This window comes from Chironomus tepperi, unplaced genomic scaffold (assembly GCF_022539635.2).
Source record: "Chironomus tepperi strain 1889 unplaced genomic scaffold, CSIRO-AGI_Ctep_v1 contig_219, whole genome shotgun sequence".
Classification (NCBI taxonomy): domain Eukaryota; kingdom Metazoa; phylum Arthropoda; class Insecta; order Diptera; family Chironomidae; genus Chironomus; species Chironomus tepperi.
Genome location: NW_027226341.1, coordinates 1447498 through 1475172, shown reverse-complemented (window position 1 = coordinate 1475172; position 27675 = coordinate 1447498). Strand labels below are relative to the sequence as shown.

The window sequence follows — 27675 nt, the reverse complement described above, 5'->3', positions numbered from 1 at the left end:
AAATCTGCAATAAACTGCTAGAGAATTTTCACCAAATTTTTTTATACAGTTGTTGACCTACTTTTTTACATATTTATATTTCTGTGTTAATAAACAAAAACATTAAAGAAAAGCACGTGGTTTTGAGGTGAGTAACTAAGGACTCATTACGCATACATCTTATTGACAAATACTTTGAAAATCATTTTTCTATAGTATGAGTGTAAAGAAAAATTTCACCTAATTATTTGAGCATATTCAACAAATCGCTGCCAAAAAAAATAAAAAAAGTTATGAACAAATAGATAGAAAGCAAATTGTTTGTCGCTATGGATCATCTTCGATTAAACAATTTATTTACAAAATAATCAGGGAAATTTTTGTAAACATAAATCATCGATTTGAAATGATAAATTCAAAGGGGGAAGATTCAGGAGTAATATTTCATAAGTCTGGTGGACAAACAAGTGAAAAGTATCATAAAATGGAAGAGATTTTCATTGACAAATTTACTTTTAAATGATCAAAAATATTTGTTATACGCAAAAAATGGTCAAAATATGAATAATTGTATGAACTGAAATTCCTTTACGCGCATTACCGAATAGAAAAGAGTCAATGGTTCGTTTATTTCAATACATTGTCTGTTAAGCGATCTCCATAGCAATGGATCAAGAAACGTGCTTTTTTGATTGTAAAAACACGAGTCACTACCACTAACAAGCCTCATAAATAATGCAAAGGCTTAAAACAGTTTGCGAAAAAGTTCCTTCGCATTCAGACTTGCGGGAACCATCGTGGAGTATAGTTGGAATGAAAAACAGTGCAAGAATTTTTTTGATATTTTCTACAGAAGGATAATTGTTATGTAAAATAAGGAATATATAAGACGGAGTTTAAGACAGTGTTAGTGACGACAGGAAAATTCAATGTTAGCCTAGAAAAAATGTGACTTAAAATTGGGTTTCCTTACAAACGACTGTTCCATTCAATGAAAAGTCTTTGAACGTGAAAGAGGAGTTGAAAGAAAAGAGAAAAAATTTGCATTTTTAAACTTAGTTGAAATTTTTGGAAATGAAAATTAGTTCTTGGAATAAATTAATAAAAGTGTTCATCTTTTCTAAATAAAAAAATAAATTAAAATTCGTTTAGTGTAAATAAAATTAAATAAACTATGCATAATGAATGAGATAAACACGCATTATCGAGAAATTGTAAAAAAAAGTTCGATTAATTTAAGGAAAAATTTCTCTCATTAAAAATTGTTAAGTGAGAGAATTTATAAAAACCAAACAATGAAATGGAATGTGACATAACAGAAATTAAAAAAATAATAATATAAAAAACAAAAATTAAAAGTCATGTCATCGCCTGGTCCTCCAAGTGGCGGTGCACCAAAAAAGACCAAAGTTAAAAAGAAAGTGACTAAAAAGAAAAAGGAAGATGAAGAAAAAGTGCGTAAAGATGGATCGGCAACTGATGAAACAGCATCAAATAGTGATCGACGAGAAGAAGGTGCTGCAAGTGCACCTGAAAAGAAGCCACAAAGTGCCGGAGCTTCAATGCGAGATGCTGCTCAGAGGATTCTCACACTCGCCCTTAAAGGAGAGTGGACAGCCGTTGAAGGTGTCATTAAGTCACTGGAAAAGGCTGTTGAGAAAGCAAAAGCCGCATCTGAAGAGGAAATATACCTGGCACCTATGGCTGGTGTTCTTGATCCTGTAAGTTCTGAATCTACCATTTATTTTTCAACCTCAAATGAAAATTAATTCGCAATTAATCTTCTGCCTGTTTTAAAATTCAAAAAAAGAAACATTTTTGTGCAATAAAAAGTTAAAATGCACTATCAAGATTAATTACATTTTAGTGTGCAATCAGTTCCAAAAACCCAATTTTTTTTACTATAAAAGTTGAATGAATATATGTTTGGCTGTGTAGAAAATGTGCTTTTATGAAAAAGAAAGAAAGATAGAATGGGAAATACTATTATGTATGGAAAGAAGAAAAAAATATGAATTCTAATTTGTGTTTTCAAATATTTTCGTCGAGTTGACTTGACTTGTTATATTGCCTTAAAGTTTGAATTAGTTCATTTATGCAGACGACATGCAAGGGCGAAGTATTTTGTCAAAAAGTATTTTATGTGATTGAATGTCTGGAAATATTTCTGACAGATCCAACTGTTAGAAAAATTCTATTGATTAAGTCAGACTTTACTTGAATATCAGAACCTAGCTTTTTTGATATATAATTTAAATGGAATAAGATTCTTGATCAAATATAAAAGTTGCAAAAAAAATTACTTGATCATTCCATGGTGGTGGAATCAGATTAGAAAAGTCTATATACGTACATATTTCGTGCAAAAATAAAATTGTGTCAGAAAAGAGGAAGGAAAAAAATAATAATTAATCGTAAAAATATGATGAAAAATTACACTTTTCTTATCGCAATGGGATTAAAACGCAACTTAAATTTCATAAGACCACATGTAAACGTTTTGAAAAATAGGTAAACATAAAGCATTTGGCATAGAATTGAATGAAGCTTCAAATATATAATAGTAAAGTTTCACAGGATCTTAAGCTTATAATTAACTGTAAAGTGTGTCACACTAGAAAGGAAATAAAACGAAAGAAAAAAAATTCTCAGCTGAGTGGCTGAATGTGTAAGAAAATATGTGTGAGAGAGATAGGTAGAAAAAGGGAAACAGGTTAATTTATTCTGTTCACATACATAAAAAGAAAGGAGAGAAATAGCAAAAGGCAGCTTGTTCTTATAAGTATTTATATATTTATAGTATCACGACACAACTTTCTTACTATTTTGTCGCTTATGCTACAAACTTACCAAGACTCTTACTAGCTGCCGTGTTCCAATAAATATTATGAGGTCAAGTTGTTTGTGTATTTATGGAAATTTGGTTTTATATACATGAAAAGCCGCTATGAATGAATGAATGATGAAAAATAAAAAAAGTAGCTTTAATTTTCACATCGAATTTTTTTCCCACCCAAGCATGTTAAGCATGATTTAAAATACTTTCGTATATTTTATCAGTTAATAAATGTTTAAAATTTATATTAATTGCAATTTATGATTTAATTAACATACTCATAAATCATTTCTTCAGTTTTTTGCTGCAATTCTCTTTAAAATGTGTTTTTTTTTTTAATTTAGCATGCTTTCATGTTATCTCACAGCTCATAATGAACAATACTTAACAATGCAAAAACAATTTTAAAACCCTCGATCATGCAAACTCATATTTAAAAGAATTTATATTTATTTATAACTTTATTAAGATTAAGATTTTGAAATTTGATTTCATATACCTACTTACTTTTAAAAAGCTTTGAAAATCTAGAATAATCCCCCACGAAGCATGGTGGGAAAATTGTAATTTAACTATTAGTCGGGCTTCAATTGAGATTTTTATAATAACAAACAAATCTCAGAAAGTTTCACAAATTTTGGTAAATAAAAAGTTATACAACGAAAATTTATGTTTTTGTAAAAGGGGAGGAGCTTAGTGCGAAATGACAAACAGAATTACAGGAGGACAGAAAGAAAAATAACCTAAATTATATTAATAATAGTATGGATGAAATGACTTAAAATTTTAAAGTTACAAAATTAAAAAGTACCCAAATTTAACTTCATGTCCTAAAATTTTTTCAAAAATAACCTAGTCCAATATATAAAGTTTATTTTCGTGTGCTAACTGTACACACTTATTATGGATAACATAAAAATAGCACAATAGTATAACATTTTTATTTACAAACATCACTGTGAAGTTTTTTGACCCATTGAGCGAATTTTAATACACACAAAATGTCAGACGTGTATATATACAAAACTGCTGATCGATTTTGAACATAAAAAACTGATTTACATATTCATTTTGAACATTGTATGAAAATTTCATGCACTCAACAAAACTTGAATTTTGCAACATATAAAATGTTTTTGTAAGTTCATGACGTCATTAAAGAGCATATAATTTTATTTTTAGGAAATTTTATAGTTTGATCGACTTACAAAAATCATTTTGATGTTCAGATATTTTTTAATTAGTTTTAAACATCCAAAATATTTCGTCTACCAAAGACAGTTGAAAGGAATAAGTTTATATGCACATGCATAGAGCTTTAATAGATCAGTAATTTTCCATAAATGATATACTGGTGCAAAATAAATTTTTGATGAAGTCTCCTGAAAAAAGATATCTTGAATTTTTGTACTGAATACTTTGTATTTTATATCCGAATACATAATCACTCCTTTTTCATTATAAAATGTAGCTTATAAAATAAAAGTACGCGATAAAGCAAGAAGAGGAAAAGAAAGAAAACTACTTGGGTATGCTTGTACTTTTACGTGTTTTATGCTTCTAATTACATATATTTTTAGCATTTGGATTTGTTTAATAGAGAAAAAATGGGGCATGAAATCGGCCACACACACTTCAAGATTTATTGTTTCTTTGCGAGTTTACTTTGCATTCCTTTCAACTACAATAATGTTATGGTTGAAACGAATTAAATGCAAATTTAGTACATAATGTTTTGAAGGAGAAATTAGTTAAAATTTTTATTAAATTATAGCTAAATGTTTTTATGCTTTTTAAATATTTGGTATACCTTGATCTTTATGAAATTGTATATATATGTCCTAGACAGCACATTGCAATTTTCAAATATGTGACGTATTACCTAAAATTAAACAAAAAATAGTATAACTAATCGTTAACTTTTATTTTGTTACTTTCAGATGACTGGAAATACACCTCTTATGCTAGCTGTAAAGGATAACAAAACACCACTAATAGATAGATTAGTAGATTTGGGTTCAGATGTTTGTGCCCGTAATAATGTAAGTTAATAATGATGAAAATATTTAATCAAGCTTTGAAATTTTATATGATTTAAGTGTATAGCAGTAATATCTTAATTATAATTTACATTCCATTCATCATATTAAGAACACAATAAAGAAAATTTAAGCAATAAAGGTTATTATTGTGATGACCCACATAATAAGCGTCTGAAAACGCAAGAAAAATAAAAATGTGTAGAAGAAAAGTTTCTAAAGACACGAAAACAAATGAAAATCACGAAAATGTAAGTGCGAAGAAAGGAAAATTTTAAGAATGAAGAAAACAGAAACACGCTTTGACACGCTCACAGATCTTATGATAAGAAGGTGCCATGAGAGCTGAATTGTTTTTGATACTTTTGTTGCCTCTGTTAATGTTCTATTGTAGTTTTTAATTGGAACAACAACCATGTAATTGAGGGAAAATTTTTGGACTTTTTTGTTAGTCACTAGATTTCAAGACCTGTCTCAATGAAGGAAAAATATTAATAAGTTACGCCTTAATCAATTTCTTTTTGAATTTATGTGCACTAGTATTCGCGAAAATCATGTCATAAAATATTCACATAAATGGCTAGGCTTATGTTATAAGTTTTATTGTTTGATTATATTACGGACAAAGTAAATTGAGTTATTCCATAACTCAGCTAAGAGCTGCGAAGTAGAATGATCTTTATGGCATTATAAAAAGATTTTCTTTTGATGTTGAAACTTGTCCTTATTTTCCTCCAATTTCCTTTCGCAACACCTACATACAATGTCTCCAGTGGAAATTTCTTGTCTTGATAACATGAAACATATCAATCATCAAATTATAATAATCAACGAGTGACTAACAATTTTTTGTAACATTAAAAACCAATTAAGAAATGACGCGACATAAAGGTAAAGAAAAATAATAAGAAACTTGATCGTTTGCTTTACATGGTTCTGTTAAATTATTAAAAACTATCGTATGGAAATTTTTTGTGGATTTCCCACCGATTTGCAGTAAGTGTATGAAGAATAATAATGATTAATTTTCATGGATTTTCCACGCCTGGTTAATTTTCGCGAAAAATAAATCATTGACGAGAGGAAATTATTTTCTCTTATTATGCTCTTATGTGTCGAAGAAAATTTATGATAATTGCTATAAAAATATGTCGATTAGTCACGGACCATCAATTTTGATGCATGATTATTAACTATAAATTTCCAATTACTATCGGTATATTTAATAGATCGGAAGTTGAATTTCCTATGTTTTTACTGTAATAATTGTAAGCCTTATAACCTACACCAATGTGATGCGATAGTCAAACACAAACAAAAATGTACACATATTGGACGTATGAGCAAAGGGAAAGTAAAGGAACTAATTCTCATTACCTGTAGAAAAATTATTCGTCTAACAGTAATCATCATTTCCATACAACCTTGCCGCTAAAGACCATGACCCGATTTCTCATTTAACTCATAAGAAAGAAAGGAAAAGAAGCGGACTAAAATCATTTTCGCGTTCTCAAATACAATCAAAAGGAAAAACTTTAAGGTGTTATTCCATATTCTTGATTCATTTTCTTTACTAGGCAATTGTGTTATTTTCATTATTATTACAACCGAGACACAAACAGTTAAAGAAGGAATGAGGAAAGTCCATTAACTTTATTTTACATGGTTATATTTACAGCTGTATTGAAAACAAAATCGAATTACATGGATCTCAAAAATTGAAAATTTTGAATCTTCATGGGAATCATTCAATCTTCCTTATATTTCATTCGATGCCATTCGATCAAAGAACTATCATGCTTAAATTTGCATCTTTATGCAGCTAATCTAATTAATTTATTTTTAATATTTTTAAATATTTGCAAGTTCCTGTATACCTTTTATTTGATCTCTTATGAAATTGTATATATATGTCACTAGACAGCACATGGTGCAATGAAGAGAGCTGGAAATTTGTGCCATCATTAAATCGCTAACTGTTAATTACGTATTTATTTTTAGATGAAAATTTTATTGTCAATTGTTTCTCTAGTCTTTATATAAAATGTTTACAGAAAAATTAAACAAAAAATAGATATTTGTAAGCCAAAAAATTTAATAGTGATTTTCGTTAGCAAAACTTTTAACCGTTACATTTTGTTACTTTCATCTTGATACTGGAAATACACCTCTTATGCTAGCTGTAAAGGATAACAAAACACCACTAATAGATAGATTAGTAGATTTGGATTCAGATGTTTTGCCCGATAATGTAAGTTAATAATGATGTTAATATTTAATCATGCTTTGAAATTTTATATGATTTAAGTAAATAGCAGTAATATCTTAATTATAATTTACATTCCTGGATTACATCATACTGTTAAGAACACAATAAAGAAAATTTAAGCAATAAAGGTTATTATTGTGATGACCCACATAATAAGCGTCTGAAAACGCAAGAAAAATAAAAATGTGTAGAAGAAAAGTTTCTAAAGACACGAAAACAAATGAAAATCACGAAAATGTAAGTGCGAAGAAAGGAAAATTTTAAGAATGAAAAAACAGATAACACGCTTTGACACGCTCACAGATCTATATGATAAGAAGGTGCCATCTGAGAGCTGAATTGTTTTTGGATACTTTTGTTGCCTCTGTTAATGTTATATTGTAGTTTTTAATTGGAACAACAACCATGTAATTGATGGAAAATTTTTGGACTTTTTTGTTAGTCACTAGATTTCAAGACCTGTCTCAATGAAGGAAAAATATTAATAAGTTACGCCTTAATCAATTTTTTTTTTGAATTTATGTGCACTAGTATTCGCGAAAATCATGTCATAAAATATTCACATAAATAGCTAGGCTTATGTTAAAAGTTTTATTGTTTGATTATATTACCGACAAAGTAAATTGAGTTTTTCCATAACTCAGCTAAGAGCTGCGAAGTAGAATGATCTTTATGGCATTATAAAAAGATTTTCTTTTGATGTTGACGAAGCGAACTTGTCCTTATTTTCCTCCAATTTCCTTTCGCAACACCTACATACAATATCTCCAGTGGAAATTTCTTGTCTTGATAACATGAAACATATCAATCATCAAATTATAATAATCAACGAGTGACTAACAATTTTTTTGTAACATTAAAAACCAATTAAGAAATGACGCGACATAATGGTAAAGAAAAATAATAAGAAACTTGATCGTTTGCTTTACATGGTTCTGTTAAATTATTAAAAATTACGTATGGAAATTTCTTACTGGATTTCCCACCGATTTGCAGTAAGTGTATGAAGAATAATAATGATTAATTTTCATGGATTTTCCACGCCTGGTTAATTTTGTTTTCGCGAAAAATAAATCATTGACGAGAGGAAATTATTTTCTCTTATTATGCTCTAACAACAGTCGGACGAACGAAGAAAATTTATGATAATTGCTATAAAAATATGTCGATTAGTCTACGTGACAACAGTCAATTTTGATGCATGATTATTAACTATAAATTTCCAATTACTATCGGTATATTTAATAGATCGGAAGTTGAATTTCCTATGTTTTTACTGTAATAATTGTAAGCCTTATAACCTACACCAATGTGATGCGATAGTCAAACACAAACAAAAATGTACACATATTGGACGTATGAGCAAAGGGAAAGTAAAGGAACTAATTCTCATTACCTGTAGAAAAATTATTCGTCTAACAGTAATCATCATTTCCATACAACCTTGCCGCTAAAGACCATGACCCGATTTCTCATTTAACTCATAAGAAAGAAAGGAAAAGAAGCGGACTAAAATCATTTTCGCGTTCTCAAATACAATCAAAAGGAAAAACTTTAAGGTGTTATTCCATATTCTTGATTCATTTTCTTTACTAGGCAATTGTGTTATTTTCATTATTATTACAACCGAGACACAAACAGTTAAAGAAGGAATGAGGAAAGTCCATTAACTTTATTTTACATGCTTATATTTACAGCTGTATGCGTGAAAAGGCTTCCTTAAGAGAAAACAAAATAGAATTACATGGATCTCAAAAATTGAAAATTTTGAACCTTCATGGGAGGCATTCAATCTTCCTTAGATTTCATTCGATGCCATTTGATCAAATTTAATTTCCATGCTTAAATGTGCATTTTTATACAGCTTCTCTAATTCATTTATTTTTAATATTTTTAGGTTTAGTTTGCAAGTTACTGATATTTTTTAATAATTTTATTTCATTTCTGCAAAAAGTTATTTTCAAAAATTTACTAAAAGCATGTGACATAGAAAGTCTATTTGGTTGTATTGGTAATTTTACTACTTTTCTTTTACAAGAAAATTTATTTCCATCCCCTTTCTGTTCATTCTTATGTACTCATTTGCATAAATATTTCTCATGTTTATCGTGTGACTATAGTTTTATGGCCTACGATTTCAATTGACCAAGCGTTACAATATTTTATCGTCACCTATATCAACAATACTCATGCTATGTGTAGTTATTTTAAGCTTGCAAAAAGCAGCTTATTTCCATAATTTCATTCATTGAGAAAAATAAATTTTGTGTTAATATTCAATGATCCATGCCTATATGATCATTTTTAAGTGCCTAAATCTTGCCAAATTAAACCATTTTCTGGATTTACGCAATAATTTTCAGAGTTCAACACAGTTCAGTTCATGTCAAATTTATGAATAATTTTGTCCTATTAATTTTTCTTTCTTTCTTCACACGACAACATAAGCAGTAGAATGTGAAAAAATTTAATGCAGTTTGCAGACTATTTAATGAGCAAAGCAACAAGTTAGTTTTGATGGCAAAACTTATTTATTTGAAATTGTAATGTTTCACGTTCCATTGATTTCTCTTAGCAGATTTAACACCTACAGGAGATGATAAATTTCTAGTTCACGTCAAGGAGACGTAGCGATCTCCTTGCGAACACGTTTTTTCGTTCGAGCAACTAACTTAAATTCTTTATTTGATATAAGAAAGAAATAATCCAAAAATGAGAAAAGATTATTATCAGTGTAATCAATTTTTACAGTAATGTTCCAACCTAAAATCGCATGTTTTAGTTGGTATGGAAAAAAATTGTTGATTGAGTAAATGAGAATGAAAAAAAAATCAAATTTTCTTTTTTAATATCCTTTATTGCGCATACAAAAATGAAATTTTTCACATAACTTTGTAGGTTCTGATTTTTTCATTTCTTAATGACTGGCTTTTATGGTTATTGATGTTGCTAAAATATTACAATGAATTATAAAAAGGGCAGATCTTGATGATTAGTAAAAGCAAGAATGAAATCATAGAGAATCATGCAAAGTCATGTTTGATTATGTTTCATTTCTTCAAATAACCTACAATAAGAAAATGTGGAAAATTTTATGCATGCATCACGTAAGTGCTCTATTTAGGGAGAGTCTTAAGTGAAATTGCAATTAAATAAACATATAAAACAAACCTACTTTTATTATATGTAAGAAATATTTCATTGCTAACTGGAATTTCTATTATCTTGATAAACATGTTGAAAAATGTGCTTATAAAAGAAATGATTACCATATACTTGTTATTAAAACAATATTAGTTTTATTTAATTATAAGAACTATAACTTTAACATTCTTGAACCATTATAAAATTTAAATAGCCATGAATATTTTTTTTTTGAAGGATGGACTGTGTAATTAGCACGAACTTAAAGACTTAAATTATAATTTTTATATTTCTGCTTCATATTTTCTTATTAACTTTAATGAATGCATTAAAATATTTTATATTTTTCCCATTAATTAATTTTTCATAAATTTTCAGGATAACTATAATGTTCTCCATATTGCCTCAATGTATTCACGTGAAGATGTAGTGAAAACATTACTTTCTAAAAAAGGAGTCGATGCGTATTCAACAGGAGGCGTAAGTTAACTTTGACTTTGAATTCTCTTATCACATTTATATTTATTTTAAAAATTAATTTAGAATGTATATCAGTGGTGTTAAAACTATTACAATTCCATATTACTTAATGGAAACATCTTAAGGTTTCCTCAAAAATTTTTTATAACGACAAAAATTTAATTTTTGTATAAGGTTTAACAATTTTTTGAACTTTTATTTAAATTATTCAATATATTGAAAAAACTTTTAAAATTTGTTACATCACATAAAAGTTTTTGGTTAAAAGAAATTTCTTTAAAGTAATGAAGTTTGTCCATCACTGATATATGAAACTAGGAAGATGCTTGCTTTATTATATATTAAGAATATAGAACGATTGGTTGTTAGAAAAATAAAATAGCTTTATTTCGATCAGATAAAGCTTCAGTGATAATATCGTTTAAAATATGCACAGAGTATAAAGTAATATGAAGCATTCATTAGTGAGAGGTCGTTCATAAACTGAATCTAACGTTAAAGCAAGGATTAAGTATGTAACGTCATTTGTGAACGACCTCTTATGTGTGTAGATGAAGAAAAATCCAAATGCACTTTGAATATTATTATGAGTTGAAAACATGAAAAATTAAAGAAAAGTTTTTGAGAAATTACAGGGAAAACATATGAGTAAGAAAGAAAAACAACTACGAAAGTTGTTTGCTGATGCTATGAACGTGGTAATTAAAATAATTCGAATAATACTTCAATGTTTTTATATCTTTTACATGTTTCACTTGCTCATTTTTTAAGGAAACTCAATAAAATTTCCATTTTTTCCAAAGTTTACCAGCTTTTCTATAACATTAAAAATTGGGAAATCCCTAAAATCATTTGACTTGAAATTTTCCAATTATTTTAGAGCTGGCATTCTTTTTCTTCACAATTCTCTTCCTATTCTCTTTTTGAATAACTCTTAATAATAAAAAAAATTATGAAACTAAATCTTTTTTTAAAAACATAAATTAAAAACATCAAAAATTAATAAAAGAATCTCTGCAAATAATTAAATAATGACATAAAAATTATTCTAATTAAGTAAAGTTTGTTATCAAATTAAAGTCTTTAAGATTCATTACTCAAAAACTATCTTCTTTTGTATACAATATTTCATATGTTTACAAATCCTGAAAAATTGTAGAAAGCATAAAAATTTTGATTCCTTAGTAACACCCTTTGTTATTTTATAATCACAAACAGCATGATTTTGAAATTCCTAAACACTAGTAATAAACAAAAATATAGATTTATGAATAAAAGTGTATATTGTATAGATAACTTTAGTAAATTAGTTATTTTTTGATTAATGACATTTATTTTTTGCTAAAATTGAGTAATACATTATTTATTTTGCACACTTCCTCATTTATGTGGAATGTCCTTCTTTATCAAATATAATAAATTTTAATCAAAAGCGTAGAAGTAATTTAAACCATAAGTATTATAAGTTGGACATTTCAAAATATTTGTTAATCAATAGTTTAGATATTTCAAGTGTTCTACTTTTATTTCATTCTTTTGACTCTTTACAGTTGGTAGGATAAATATATGTTTCAACCTAAATATGTATTCACATTATAAATTCTTTTCGCACCGCAAAACTATTTACATAACACAAAAATTCCATTCTGTCACAAACAACTTTACGCATTGTGCACCTCAAATAATGTAGTTGTATACATTTTCTTTCCCTTTTATATATCATAAATGGTTTCGTTTGTATGAAAATACTACATTTGTTCATATGCAATTAAATAAAAATAAATCACTTCACACGTTTTTTGCAATTGAAAAATGAATGAAATTTTCCAAGTGAATGAGATAGTGAAATTCTTATTATAAGTTGAAAACTTCTTCATAGTGCTAGACTTCAATTGAAAAATTGTAATTACAAAGTATAATGCTACATTTACATGCAATACATTGAGTGTCATTGAGAATGCAATTAATAGAAAACAAAACTTTTAAAACGAACTTTGATAAGGAAGTGATAAATGATAAAAATAACTATGAAAAGTGAAAAAAGAACTTTCTATTTAAATTCTTTAAAAATATATGACTTTATAAGATAGATTAAAAAAGAATGTAAATTAAAAAAGTTCTAAATTGTTTCTCACGCTAGGATTTTATTACAAAAGAAAGAATATTGGATTTATCTGGATTTTTTTATCAGCCTTCAATCAAAAAAATTGTATGCTAAATTAGTTTCCGCTATGAATCGTAAATTCCCTAATCAATACGGGGGCTCTTAATTATATTTAAATATTCATCATTACTATTCAAATTTATTTTTTGTTACGGAAAATAGATTTCATATAAAGCTTTACTTGAGCTGTACCCTGTTTTCCCAAAAATGAAGCCGGTTTTTTACATAAACTATTATTTTTCAAAGCTTATCAATTTTGGAATACATAAAATCAACGCTTGGGCAACAAAACAATCATCTGAATGCTATCTTAGGTTGCTTACTGATTTTGTGCTTTTTTCTTCAAATTGACCATGTTGATTGGATATACAGAAAGTAACATTGTATTAAGGCTTTTTTACTCACATGTTAACACTTCAAAAATATACATGAATATTGATAAATTGTGAAACAAAAGGCAATTCCATAAAGCTTCGTGCCATTTTATGTTCAATTATATTTCAAATAAATTTCTATAATGAAAAAACAACGCAATGGAAATTTCAAAAACAAGAATATGAAAAAGTGTCGATATCTCTAGGAAGTAATAAATGTGCCACATGAATTATGGTTTTGTAATTCTATTTCTCACACTACACTCACAACTATCGATATGTGAATAGTTAAAGTATCAAGTAGTTTCCTGATTTTGTTTCATATATTTGAATTCATATATGTACATATGTATTAGAATAGGAAACGAAATTCGCATGGCTGAGACAAAAATATCGAAAAAAATTCAGTGTGGTAGGTTTGTAGTTAAGAATAACTTAAATTTTACGCGTTCTGATACTATACTATCCTGTGTTATAAAGCTATAAATTTTGTATTATGAGAAAATAGACACTTTATTGTACTTCAAAATATGCTAGAATATCAAATGAAAAAGAAATGAAGAAAACTATTTTGCTATATTTTTGTGATTCGCCAAAAGTTTCCCTCTCTTTTGCATCCCGTCTGAGTACATGAAAAGTAAAAACAATATTAAAGGAATTTCTACAATAAGTAGGTATACAATATAAATCACGACAAGACCTTTACATGTGTGAAATTGATATCCGGCAATACTCTCTTGCAATAAATATATTTTCTTATTGTTACTTATATAAAAATGTATTGAAAATAATGGAAATGTTCGCTTCCAATTTCCTCCGACACACTCAGTTTCAATTAAATGCTCAAAGTGAACGAATCTCTTGCAATTTTTTTCGCAACTTTTAATATTACATGTTTTGGTATTCGTTGAGGGCCAATGTACTGCCTGAAGACGCTGTTCCCGATACTTTATTTGGATCTAATTATGTGGTGAGAATTGATATGGTTAAATGTGATTTTGAGCGCGTGAAAAATATATGCATGAAATTTAATGATATAATTTTCATATTTATTGCACTTTCATATGCACAACAACAGCACTTTCCTAATGCATCAATTAGTAATGTGACAAAGAGATGGACCAAACTCTTTGCATAATATTCACAAACATAGATTTAAAATAAAACTGTAAACATATTATAGGTAATGTAAATTATTTGTTTTTTTATATACCTAAATAATAAGGATATCTTTGATTTTATTGTATTTTGTGTATCTAGTCTATAAAACTTTGCCCTAATTTATTAAAAATCAAAGTGGTTGTGGAAAATTTTCAAATGAATTCTTCAGACACCTTCAAGGTTTTTATAACGAATCTGAAAATCAATACAATAAAATAAATTTTTAAAAGCTCAAGCTTGAAGTGCCAACCATGGAAACTAATTTTCAACACTCTACCCCAACACTTCTTTGATTTTTGAAATATTTTTATTTATGCAAATTGGCAAATAATGATATTTAGTATCAAAGAACTTCGATGTGCTAATAAATCATACAGTCATAATTTTTTATTCAAAGAGTATACACTTGTATCAGACACCTCAATTGAGAGGGATATGAGTATTCATAGAAGAAAGTGTTTGTATTCAGTAATAAATTCTTAATTCCTTTAAACTGTTCTTATTAAAAACTGAAATTAATCACAGAAATAAATGAAATCTTTAAATTAGCACAATAGACACAAAGAAGTTAGTTTATAGATGCCTACATGAAGACAAGCAAATTAGTTGCTGCTGAGTATTCATTTGAAAATTGGTCACAATTCAATCCCATAAAGCAAATAAATATGAAGTTAATTATTGGCTTAAAAATCTTCAAAATTATATAAAAGGTTAGATGAAAAATTTTAGAATCTTATTTTAATTGCTTTAAGGGATTCACAAAAAAATGGTCATTAAATCGCAGTCAATTAATCGAAATTTTTCAAAAATTTATTACATTTAGTCTCGTTCACAAACCGCTGCTCATCTTGTGGCGAGTCGCCAAACAGGAACGGCCACCAGTATACTTAAGACTATCTTAGCAGCTGCTGGAAAGGATATAAGAACAAAGGCTGATAATGTAAGTTTCTGTTAAGTCAATTTTATAGCTCAAAATCATCAAATTGCAATTAAATCAAAGTTGAATAAAGGAAATTAATAAGAGCTAAAGCAATAAGTCATTACCATGAATAAAAGGAAAGAAAAACATCAAATATAATAAAGATTATGAAAAGAGAATTAACTAATGAAGATGGGGAAGTTTATTATTAAAAGGCACAAAAAGTGAGAAAAGCCGTACGTAAAAAAGGAAGAAGTTTTACGAAAAAGGGAAGAAGGAGTTTTCTTCCTTGACTATCACATTTACTGAGTGAATATTTTTTGTCGTTTGATACGAAATGGTACCGATATGCCTTCTTTTGAATTTACTTAGTATTTTTATATCCGAAAATTCCTATGGTTTGAAGCATAAATTCCCTGCTTTTTTTTGGTTTAAATACCTTTTGCATAGTGTGCAATATTTCGTATATGATAATGATTTGATAAAAAATATTTCTTTTGTCCTCATTTTTCCCCTAAAATATGAACTTTTTGATCATCCAATAAAAATAATGAAAATACAAACAAAAACATTTTGTGACATTTTTCTCCATATCACTACGCATATGAAAAGTGCATGAATATAAATGATGTATAAGAATTTTATAGACAGAATTTTATGCGTACACGAGGAACAAATTCGTGTCAATTTTAATATCATTTCTGTTACGATATCTCAGGCTCTGTTCTATATATTTTAATATTCAACGAAAGTGAGAATTTTATAATATTTTAATATGCTTTAAATTCATCTTTTATTTTTGGCTTCATTTCAAAGTTTTCATGTGAACCGGAAATTCAATTTTCTTTTGTTTAATGGTTCTGAATGGTTACTAATTAAAATGTTTTCGGATTTATTTCTACATTATTCTTGCTATTAATGCTTCCTTATATTTTCCTCAGAAATAGAACAAAATAAGATTATTTTTCCTATTTTTCCCTAAAAAGAACTATGAAAAATGTTATGTTAGATCGATATTCACAATAGGCAGTCTGCAATGTCTTTCAGATACAATAAATTTCCTTTCGACAGATTTTTATTGAATTTTTCATGAACTTTTGAATTTTCGTTGTAGTTATGAGTTACTCAAAAGTTATTATTATCTTTTTGAAATCCTTTGACTCATCGCAGACATATTTAATTGTAAACTTTTAAAGTTATTTCCTCGATATGAAATATAGATTTTAATAATGGAATTCGTTTCATTTTAAATGATGTCATAAGATTATTCTTAACAATATTAATACTTATTTTATGGATATAATTTTATAGGAAATATTGAGGTAGAAATTAAGTTTAGGCAAGGAAAATGATACAATTCTCCGGAAATTAAAAGTTAGTTGTAGGTTTAGTAGGTTTTATAGAAACAGTTTTACTTTTTTTTAGTGATTTAAAATTTTTGGAAAAATTCCTCCAATAATTATTGAGCTATGATCTTCATAAAAATATCAGTTTGAAAGATATACAAAATTCTGCATGCAATGATTAGAGAGAAGAGTTTATTAGAATAATTAGATGTTATAAATTAAATATCTCAAAAACCAGACAATATTGAGATTTCAGACTTATCGCAGATCAATTTTTACATTTGGATTTAAAATAAAGTAGTTAACATCTAATAGAGATTACTCAAGACAATAAAGTAGTTAGGACACCAAAGCTCTGGAAATTTTTAAGTTCTTCATTTAAAAAAATATGAACGGTTTGAAAAACAAAGGCTTAACAGAATTTATTATAAACAAACAGAACAGAACTTCAATGTCAATTTAAAATTCAGTCATTCGACATTCCCAAACAAAATTATATTTTTGAATGAACATAGTATTGAACTTTAAGTCTTGTCGTCGCTCGCGTCAATAAACCGAAAAATTCAATACGAAAAGTAAATTGAAAATGCTTATCATTCCATGACATGAATGCCGTTCTATATTATATTATTCTTCTTTGTACTTGCTTACCTTCCTTCCTTCCATCGACATTAATGCAGAAAACAAAACATATCTTTGAATTTTTGTATTATTTATTCCATTTGAATTCCCAAAGACAGAAGTAAAGAAAAAGAAATTGTAATGTCTGCAATAAAAAGTCTATTCACGAGACGTATTGATAGCTACAAACAAAAATTTTGAATACGATCAGTTGTAAAATGGCGATGGAAAGGAAAAGACGTTTTATTGTGAATTAAAGAACTTTTTGTGTCTTTATTGTTTGAAAAGTTTAGAATATTAAAATAATTAACGATGTCGTTTAAAAAGAATGATATAAAATTGCGTCAAACAAATGGCTCACTAAGAGATCCTTTAAGTGACACTTCGTCAAATTCGTCCATTAAACAACAACGTCAAAAGGAAGCTATGCAGAAATTAGGCTCAATTTTCAAAAAGAAAACTGAACAAAATCAAAAAAAGCCAGATTCATGGCAATCACTAATTAAAAACCTTCTTAATTCGCAGCGTGGTAAATTACCACTTTTATTAGCCGTAGAAGCAGGAAATCAATCAATGGTGAGAGAACTTTTAGCATCACAAACAGCAGAACAATTAAAGGTAAGTAATATATTAAATTCCTTATAGAATAAAGAAATTGTTTCCTGAAACAAACAATATCAACATAACAAAGGGTCAATACACTCCCAAATAAGCATCAACAGTTAAAATTTCCTATAAATTATAGCATGAACAAAATAGCCACTAGTTACTCTTTTGCACATTACCTGTTGATCAAAGTTTACATAAGCCGTAGATGCAAAAAGTATCTTCAAGGTTTCTATGTCTAGAAACAAAGAAAACTTGAGAAGAATATGAATAAAGTTTAAAAACTTTGAAAAGTTTTTGTTCACTAAACATTAATCGTTTCCGCTTCATGTTTCCCTTCAAAAATAGCTTTTTGCGCTTCATAGAAACATGTATAAGAACGATAGTAAATAAATTCGATGTGTTATGGTATGTTGAAGCATGTGAAATTCTAACATGTGAAAAAATTTCAATTTATGTGCATAAAAATGTACACGCATTTTTCTCTAATGTCTTCTTCTAACATCCGATAAAGCCTCCTACCTTTTCATACTTTTTATGTATTTCACCCACTTCATTGAACCATTTTTCTTTTTCCTTCATACTGTGTGTCAAATGAATATGTTATAAAGACACGAAAAACTAGGGTGGGGAAAAAATAATGTAAATGAAACTGTTTTGGTGAATGGGGGTAAATCAATCAACTTTTTATTGTAAGACAATAAATAAATAAACAGAGCTAAAACAACAGGAATTGTAGATGTTAACTCTTTTCCTGGTTTAGCTATATCAGCATTTGATATAAGTGGAACAATCCATATTTCCATAAATAAATGATTAAAGAATTATCAAAAATATTATTCCCGACAGACACAAATGAAGAAAGCTCCACTTTTATTAACATCTAATGGAGGACGCCATATAAACGCCAAATAGCGGCTTCCGCTTAAGTTTAATGGAAAGCGTTCCAACTCTGCATATTAGGATTAATAAACATGAAATTGTTTTTCTGAATGAATCTTAAACATTGAAGCTTTTTCTATAAGCTTTCATTTATTGTGTGATTCCATAAATCACTCAAAACTGCTTTGATATTTCAATTTCATTTAACAAAAAAAATCATTCAATGATTGCGGAAACGACGAAACAATATACAAAAATACCAATAAATGCAATGTCAACAATACTTTTCCATCTATTCCTGAAAGTTTTTGCGCATTTGTAAATTCTATTAAGTCTGTTTTTATCTTCGTTTTCTTCCATATTTCATTCACAATCAATTCATTCATAATTTGTTTTTCTAGGATTTACTTCTGTCAAAAAACAGACTATACCAACAGCAATAAATTGTAGTTTATTGTATTGTAATTTTCAAGTAGTTTTTATTATTATTTACCTTATGATAACTTATATTGTCTAACTTTTTGCTCCAGTTCTAATGCCGACTATCTTTAGAATTTTATCACAATTCTATCAACATCAAAAACTACAATTAGACGATTTGTTCTTTATATAAATGTGTAAAAAAATTTAAATTCTACTCTACGACATAAAAACTTCAATAAAAAACTTAAACGAATGAATGACCGCTAAAACTTACGATGAAAAAAGGTTTACTCAAGTCTATAAATTTTTATGCCAGTCATATGTCAGAAGACTGGTAGAGTGATGGGATATGTGTATAGGGAGCCAGTGGAAAACATGGGTAGATATTCAGCTAATTGTTTAAAGACTTTCGAAGACTGTCAGAATTTTTTTCTTGTTTTGACTATATGAGTACATAAAAACGTACGTAAGGAAATTGGACATTAAATTGCATTGATTGATTAGTGGAAGTGACCGCTTTTTAAAACGTTTCGTAATTTTTAATTCCCTGCAAGTCATTCAGTTCACTTTAGACCATCGTGAAGTGAAGACCTAAAAGCTATTCAAGAATTAAACTTTTAATGAGGAAAAACTGGGGAATATTTTTGGATTGGCCAGATGTATCCTGTTTCAAAGCATTTATTGTTATATATCTAATTAATTTTGTTTATCATTATATAGGCTACTACAACAACGGGCGATACAGCACTCCATTTAGCAGCACGTCGTCATGATACAGATATGGTACGAATTCTGGTGGATTATGGAGCAAATGTCGATACACAAAATGGTGAAGGACAAACTGCATTACATATTGCTGCCGCGGAAGGTGATGAGGCACTTGTCAAATATTTTTATGGTGTCAGAGCTTCAGCACACATTGTGGACAATCAAGGTAGGAAGTTAAAGTTTAAATTTTAATTTTCTGATGCAAATATCATTTTAATTAAAATTTATACAGATCGAACACCAATGCATTTAGCCGCTGAGAATGGGCATGCGACCATAATTGAACTACTTGCTGATAAATTTAAAGCCAGTATCTATGAAAGAACAAAAGATGGAAGCACATTGATGCATATTGCATCACTTCATGGCCATGCTGAATGTGCGCAAATGTTATTTAAAAAGGGAGTTTTTCTTCATATGCCAAATAAGAGTGGTGCTAGAAGTATTCACACTGCCGCTAGAAAAGGACATGTCGGTATCATCAATACATTACTGCAAAAAGGGGAGCATGTAGATGTTACAACAAATGTAAGTTCTTATTTTTATAGCTTTGACTTATGATCTCTAATATATTATGTTTGTAGAATAACTACACAGCATTACATATAGCTGTGGAGTCGGCAAAACCAGCAGTCGTAGAAACACTTCTTGGATATGGTGCAGATCTCCATATACAAGGTGGAAAACTAAAAGAGACTCCACTTCATCTGGGTTCTCGTGTGCCTGATGGAGATAGATGTGTCCTTATGTTATTAAAATCAGGTGCAAATCCTAATATAACGACTGAAAATGGAGAAACACCTGTACATGTGGCAGCTCGGTATGGAAATGTGGTGACTTTAGATTTACTGTTGGAGGATATGGGTGATCCTTTACTTAAATCATATGTAAGTTTATTTGAATATTTCACTATAATTATTTCTAAAAAATGTCTTTTTATTTTTTTAAGGTTGGTGAAACTCCACTTCATTTAGCCTGCCGAAATTGTCATCCAGAAATTGTGAAGCACCTTATAAATTTCGTAAAAGCACATCATGCACCAGATATAGCAATTAATTATATAAATGCAACAAATAACGACGGTGAAACTGCTCTCCATAAAGTGTGTCAAATTAATAGAGATGAAGTCAAAGTGCCAGAATCAGATAAAGAAATTGTAAAAATGCTTCTCGAAAACGGTGGTGATGTATCAATACAGACGAAATCTACATCCGAAACATGTTTCCATTATTGTGCTGTCGCAGGAAATAACGAAGTTCTAACAGAAATGTTGAGTCACATGACAGCAACTGATATTCAAAAAGCAATAAATCGTCAATCATCAGTAGGATGGACACCGTTACTGATAGCATGTCATAAAGGACATATGGACTTTGTATCAACATTATTGGCCAATCATGCGAGAGTTGATGTTTTTGATACAGAAGGTCGTTCAGCATTGCATCTGGCAGCAGAGCGAGGTTACTTACAAGTCTGTGATGCTCTCCTCAATAATAAGGCTTTTATCAATTCAAAGTCGCGTGTCGGTCGAACGGCATTACATTTAGCTGCCATGAATGGCTTCTCTCATCTTGTTAAATTTCTCATACGTGATCATAATGCTGTGATTGATATTCTTACGTTACGAAAACAAACACCATTACATTTGGCAGCTGGTAATGGACAGTTAGAAGTTTGTAAATTACTATTGGAATTAGGTGCCAGCATTGATGCAACTGATGATTTAGGACAGAAGCCAATTCATGTAGCAGCACAAAATAATTTTTCCGAAGTAGCCAAATTATTTTTAGAACAACATCCACAACTTGTAATGGCAACAAGTAAAGATGGAAACACATGTGCCCATATTGCAGCTATGCAAGGATCTGTAAAGGTGATAGAGGAGTTGATGAAATTTGATAGAACTGGTGTGATAAACGTGAGAAATAAATTGACTGATTCAACGCCCTTACAATTAGCGGCCGAAGGTGGACATGCGGAAGTAGTCAAAGCATTGGTTCGTGCTGGTGCTTCAACTACTGATGAAAATAAATCAGGATTTACAGCTGTACATTTAGCGGCAAAAAATGGACATGGACCAGTTTTAGAAGTGATGAGAACATCAGGTTCATTAAGATCATCAAGTAAAAAACTTGGTCTCACGCCACTTCATGTTGCTGCATATTACGGACAAGCTGATACAGTACGAGAATTGTTAGTAACGGTTCCTGCTACTGTAAAATCGGAATCTCCAACGGGACAGTCTCTTGTGCCAGAATTAGGAACTGAATCTGGACTCACACCATTGCATTTGGCATCATATTCTGGAAATGAAAACGTCGTACGGTTGTTGCTTAACTCTGCAGGTGTTCAAGTCGATGCTGGTACTTCTGAAAATGTAAATATGCTTAAATTTGTCATGTTCTCATATTATAATTAATAAGTTTTGTTTAACTTTCTAGGGCTATAATCCTTTACATCTTGCATGTTTTGGAGGACATGTTTCGATTGTTGGTCTCTTACTTAGCAGATCAGCAGAGCTCCTTCATAGTACAGATCGTCATGGCAAAACCGGTTTGCATATCGCAGCAATGCATGGACACTATCAAATGGTTGAAGTCTTACTAGGTCAGGGTGCAGAAATTAATGCAACTGATAAAAATGGATGGACACCGCTTCATTGTTGTGCTAAAGCAGGTTTTCTGGATGTTGTTAAATTATTGGTCGAATCTGGTGCAACACCAAAAAGTGAGACAAACTATGGATGTGCGCCAATTTGGTTTGCAGCGTCAGAAAGTCACAATGATGTATTAAAATATTTGATGCATAAAGAGCACGATACATATGCTCTTATGGAAGACAAGCGATTTGTATACAACTTAATGGTTGTGTCTAAAAATAACAATAATAAGCCAATAGAAGAGTTTATTCTTGTTTCACCGGCACCTGTTGATGCGGCTGCAAAACTTTCTAATATATACATTGTTTTGTCAACAAAAGAAAAAGAAAGAGCTAAAGATTTAATTGCAGCTGGTAAACAATGTGAAACCATGGCAACAGAATTATTGGCACTTGCTGCTGGTTCTGATTCAGCGGGAAAAGTTTTGACAGCTATTGATAGGAGAAATGTTGAGTTTCTTGATGTTCTCATTGAAAATGAGCAAAAAGAGGTCATTGCACATACAGTTGTACAACGATATCTTCAGGTAAATGGAATTAGGTAAAATTCCTTTGTCAATTCCAAGCTTTAGTCAAAGGGAATTTTAAATTATTAATTGTCAAAACTAGCATATTAATGAATTTTTGTTTGTCTTTTCTTTCTAGGAACTTTGGCGAGGATCCTTAAATTGGACAGCATGGAAAATCATGCTTCTCTTCATCGGTTTTATAGTCTGCCCTCCCATATGGATTGTTTTTACACTGCCGTTAGGCCACAAATACAACAAAGTGCCCATTATAAAATTTATGTCATATCTTACATCACACATCTACTTGATGATTCATCTGATGTTTGTTGGTATCATGCCTTTATATCCGGTTGTGAGACCTAGCTTACTGCCATACTGGTATGAGTGGGGATTGCTTGTATGGCTAAGTGGTCTTCTTCTCTTCGAGTTAACAAATCCAAGTGACAAATCAGGCCTTGGAAGTATAAAAATACTTGTACTTCTTTTTGGGATTATTGGAGTTGGATGTCATGTGGCTGGAATGACATTGATAGAGAAAGCTTACTGGCCGACTTTAATGTACATAAGGAATCAATTTTTTGCGTTATCATTTTTACTAGCTTGTGTACAAATTTTGGACTTTTTATCGTTTCATCATTTGTTTGGTCCATGGGCTATTATTATTGGGGATTTGTTGAAAGATTTAGCTCGTTTCTTGGCTGTGTTGGCCATATTCGTATTTGGCTTTTCAATGCATATTGTTGCACTTAATCAATCTTTTGCGAATTTAACACCCGAAGAAATTCGAAGACTTCAACGGACTGTTAATCAAGCTGGATATTTTCACGATGGTAAGTGTCAACCCAAACATTTTAAATTCTTATTTTTTATTTCAAAATTACGGAGAATTTTATAATATGCTAATTATTTTAAATACTTCAAAAATCAATTATCAATCAAAATATTATACCATAGACGGTAACGAAAATGATGATCAAAGTGACAACGATGAATTGACATTAGAACCAGCAGCAGAAATGGATAAAGATGAATTTCCTATGGGTGCTTCGATGCCTGTAACTGATTTGTATAGAAGAAAACATAAAACTGATAGTAAGTCGTAAAACCCCTCGACCATCCTTCTCTGTGGTTTCCAACAATAAAAAAAGTCAATCCTTTAAGTGATTCTTTTTATTATCTCCTTTCATTCGTTCACTTCCTCCTCTGAAATATTAATGAAAAACCAACACATGCGCATAATAATCAGAAATTCCCCTTCCTAAAAATTTAATCACAATTTCCATTTAAATATATCGCAAATTGTTACTTCCAATTTCTTACCTCAAAAGATGATTGAATTCCTAATGTCCTTGTAAACCTTTAACAAATATCTCAGCACTCATTTAATGTGTAGTATAAACTGTAGCAATAGCTCAGCCAATCATAACCGATTTTCCCACTCCTTTATCTACTGTCATCATTACCAACCGGAAAGCTTTAAATGAGTAATTTCAATGCACGGTCCTTTAAATCCTAAAAGTGTTCATTCTTCCTCTAAATGGATCCTCAATTCAATTTTGTGTAAAATACTTAAAATTGAAATTTAAAATTTTCTTAATTTCTTTACAAAACTTATTAAGTTCCGATGACGCCAATTATTGCATTTGAAAGACTATTTTTTGCTGTTTTCGGACAAACGTCACCAGATGATATCAATTCACAAAGACATACTCGTCCGGAATGGACTGAAATATTATTTAAATTAGTATATGGAATTTATATGTTAGTCTCCGTAATTGTTTTGATAAATCTACTTATTGCAATGATGTCAGATACTTATCAACGTATACAGGTAATAACCAAAATATTTCTTTTTTTCATGTGTTCCATTACCTTGATTTGTGATTACTTCCGAAACAACCAATATCCCTCAAAAAACACCTTTTCATCGCCAATCAAAAATCCCTTACATCCAATCAACAGTCCGCTTAAATCCGATCACATCATTTGAGTTATTATTCTTTGCTGTATTTGGTCAAACAACTACTGAACAGACACAAGTTGATAAAAATCAAACACCTTCTGTTCGAACTCAGCCTCTATGGACAGATTATTTGTTCAAAATGGTCTTCGGTATTTATATGTTGGTATCAGTCATTGTACTTATCAACTTGCTGATTGCTATGATGTCTGATACATATCAGAGGATTCAGGTATCATTCGACGAAATCTTGAAAATTCAAGAATTTTCTCAAATTTTAAATTTCCAAAAACTAAAGCAAATTTCTTTTTCGATAACCTTTAGGCCCAATCTGATATTGAATGGAAGTTTGGATTATCAAAGTTGATCAGAAATATGCATAGGACAACGACAGCACCATCTCCGTTAAATCTTGTCACCACTTGGTTTGTTTGGGTTGTAGAATTTTGTAGAGTAAGAAAAATAAGTTCTCATTTCTATTGACTTAATTTAATTGATTTTAAAATTTTATCCATAGACTAAATTTTATAAGCGGAAACGTCCGAGTTTTGCCCAAATGGTTTTATCTCGAGGCGGTGCGCCTCAAAGTCCACGCAGCAAAGCAGGTGCGAAATGGTTGTCAAAAATTCGCAAAGGTCAGGTGGCTCCAAAAGGTTTGCATCTATCCCAATTGAAATCTTTCCAAGATAATAAATCGGAAGAAGAAGTGAAAAAAATTCTTCTATTTTTGATGTCGTTTAATTTTTATTTTGTTTTCCATTAAAAATTCAGATTTAGTGACGATTTATTTATTCATATATTCTTCTTGGTGTTCATTAGATATGTGTGTGAATTTTACATATATTATATAACTCATTATATTATCTATAATCCTATCGTTATTGAATCCGCATAATGGATTCTATATTATTTAACTAATTTTTAAAACTTTCTCATATCGATGAATTTTAGTGGCAAAAAATTTATGAGATTTCAAACAACAATTTTTGAAATTATATTTTTTGTAGTAAGGTTGTATCCAAAAACCCATCAACCTTTTAATATCTGTCCAATACTTCCTATCCACCGACAATCCGATTTGGAGCTAGACTGATCTAAACAACTAATATTTATTGACACAATTTTAATATCTTGACCTAACAATTTTCCTACCCCTTCAATCAAGTAACAGTATTAAGTAATTTAGGCACTAATTGCAAGCTGCTGCATCCCCCTTTTGTACCCTTCATTTTTATTAGACCAATGCTCTTCAAACCCCTCAACTTCCCCAAAACATAAACTCTCGCAGCATATTATGAAATGCAACTTTATTTAATTAAATGGTAACCTATGCAATGTTGGCTGAATAATGAATGACAAATTAAAGGAATGTTGATTTACACAGAGTACAGTAATGCTTAAACAACAGTATTTTTAATCAAATTTCAAGTTGATCTTCACTTAGTCGTCCTTAAAATACAAACATACAAAATAATATCAATCATGCATGATCCTATCATCAATTGCTGTCAAAGTAGAATTTTTAGAAGCTAATGCTCCAGTTTACATTCAACCCAATTGGCTGTTATGATTCGTTTGATGCTCAAAAATGAAATCAATATTTATTTTAGTAGATCTTAAATATTTGTGCATTTAGTTAAATTAATTATAGTAAATCACACACCAGCGTAAGATTTAGATTAGCATTAGTTGACAAAATCCAAAATTTAAATTTAAACTTAAAATTAAAACCTAAAAAAATTAAAAAACGAAATTAGAAAAAAATTAAAAATAATCCGATTAAACATTAATTTATTAACTAAAATTTCTTTCCTCACATATAGCCTGTGCACATTAGATAAATAAAAAAAAAACCTTATCAAAATGGTGAACCGTAGCTATTGATGTATTTGTTTCTTTTTTTCTTTTTTTAAAACCAAAAATATAACATTTATACTTCACAACATAATAATCCACAATGATACACCCACAATAAAATTGGGCATTTAATAATTGAATGGAATTTTATGCATGGCACTACATTACTAATAAACTCATCCTATGTATTTGAATGATTTGTAAAACACATAAAATCACAAATCTCATCAATATTGTGACATAGTAGAATCGAAAAGTTCGTTATCAGTAAAACATGTCTCGCCTTTAGGATCACAAACAAGTTTTGGTACACTCAATCAAACGCGTATCGAAAATGTTGCTGATTGGGAAGCAATTGCAAAGAAATATCGAGCTTTGGTTGGCCTAGACGGCGAAGATTCTGGTTCAATGAAAGATGGATCAGACGATGAGAAATCAAAACATGGTGAAGATGGAGCTATTGCCCTCGGTGGAGCATCTGCACAACAAGCACAACAGATCAACAGTGCAGCTGCTAATCTTGTTTAAATATCTCCAATATTTTATAATCTGAAATTATTTATGTGCCAATCATATTTACTAAAACATTAATTGACTTAATCTCCCAATCGTCTCTTTACTATAAAGAGAAAATGTATCGTTAACAAACTTAATACGATAAATCATACAAGAATTTTTTT

General features: G+C 29.5%; 1 protein-coding gene across 4 annotated transcripts; it reads left to right on the top strand.

Annotated features, from left to right (window-relative positions):
- Positions 1–1285: 1285 nt before the first annotated feature.
- nompC (no mechanoreceptor potential C) lies at positions 1286–27675 on the top strand. Of its 4 annotated transcripts, none has more exons than XM_070640451.1 (15): positions 1286–1700; positions 4756–4857; positions 10646–10747; positions 15270–15386; positions 17858–17950; positions 19964–20177; positions 20244–20539; positions 20596–20898; positions 20961–22388; positions 22453–23196; positions 23315–24008; positions 25141–25370; positions 25463–25591; positions 25656–25743; positions 27285–27675. In XM_070640451.1, the coding sequence occupies exons 1-15, from the start codon at positions 1341–1343 to the stop codon at positions 27521–27523; spliced, it is 5139 nt and encodes a 1712-aa protein (XP_070496552.1). In that variant the 5' UTR covers positions 1286–1340; the 3' UTR covers positions 27524–27675. The 4 variants fall into 4 exon arrangements, with proteins under 4 accessions (XP_070496552.1, XP_070496551.1, XP_070496550.1 ...); XM_070640450.1 differs by having other exon boundaries at positions 27243–27675; XM_070640449.1 differs by having other exon boundaries at positions 25656–25791; positions 27243–27675.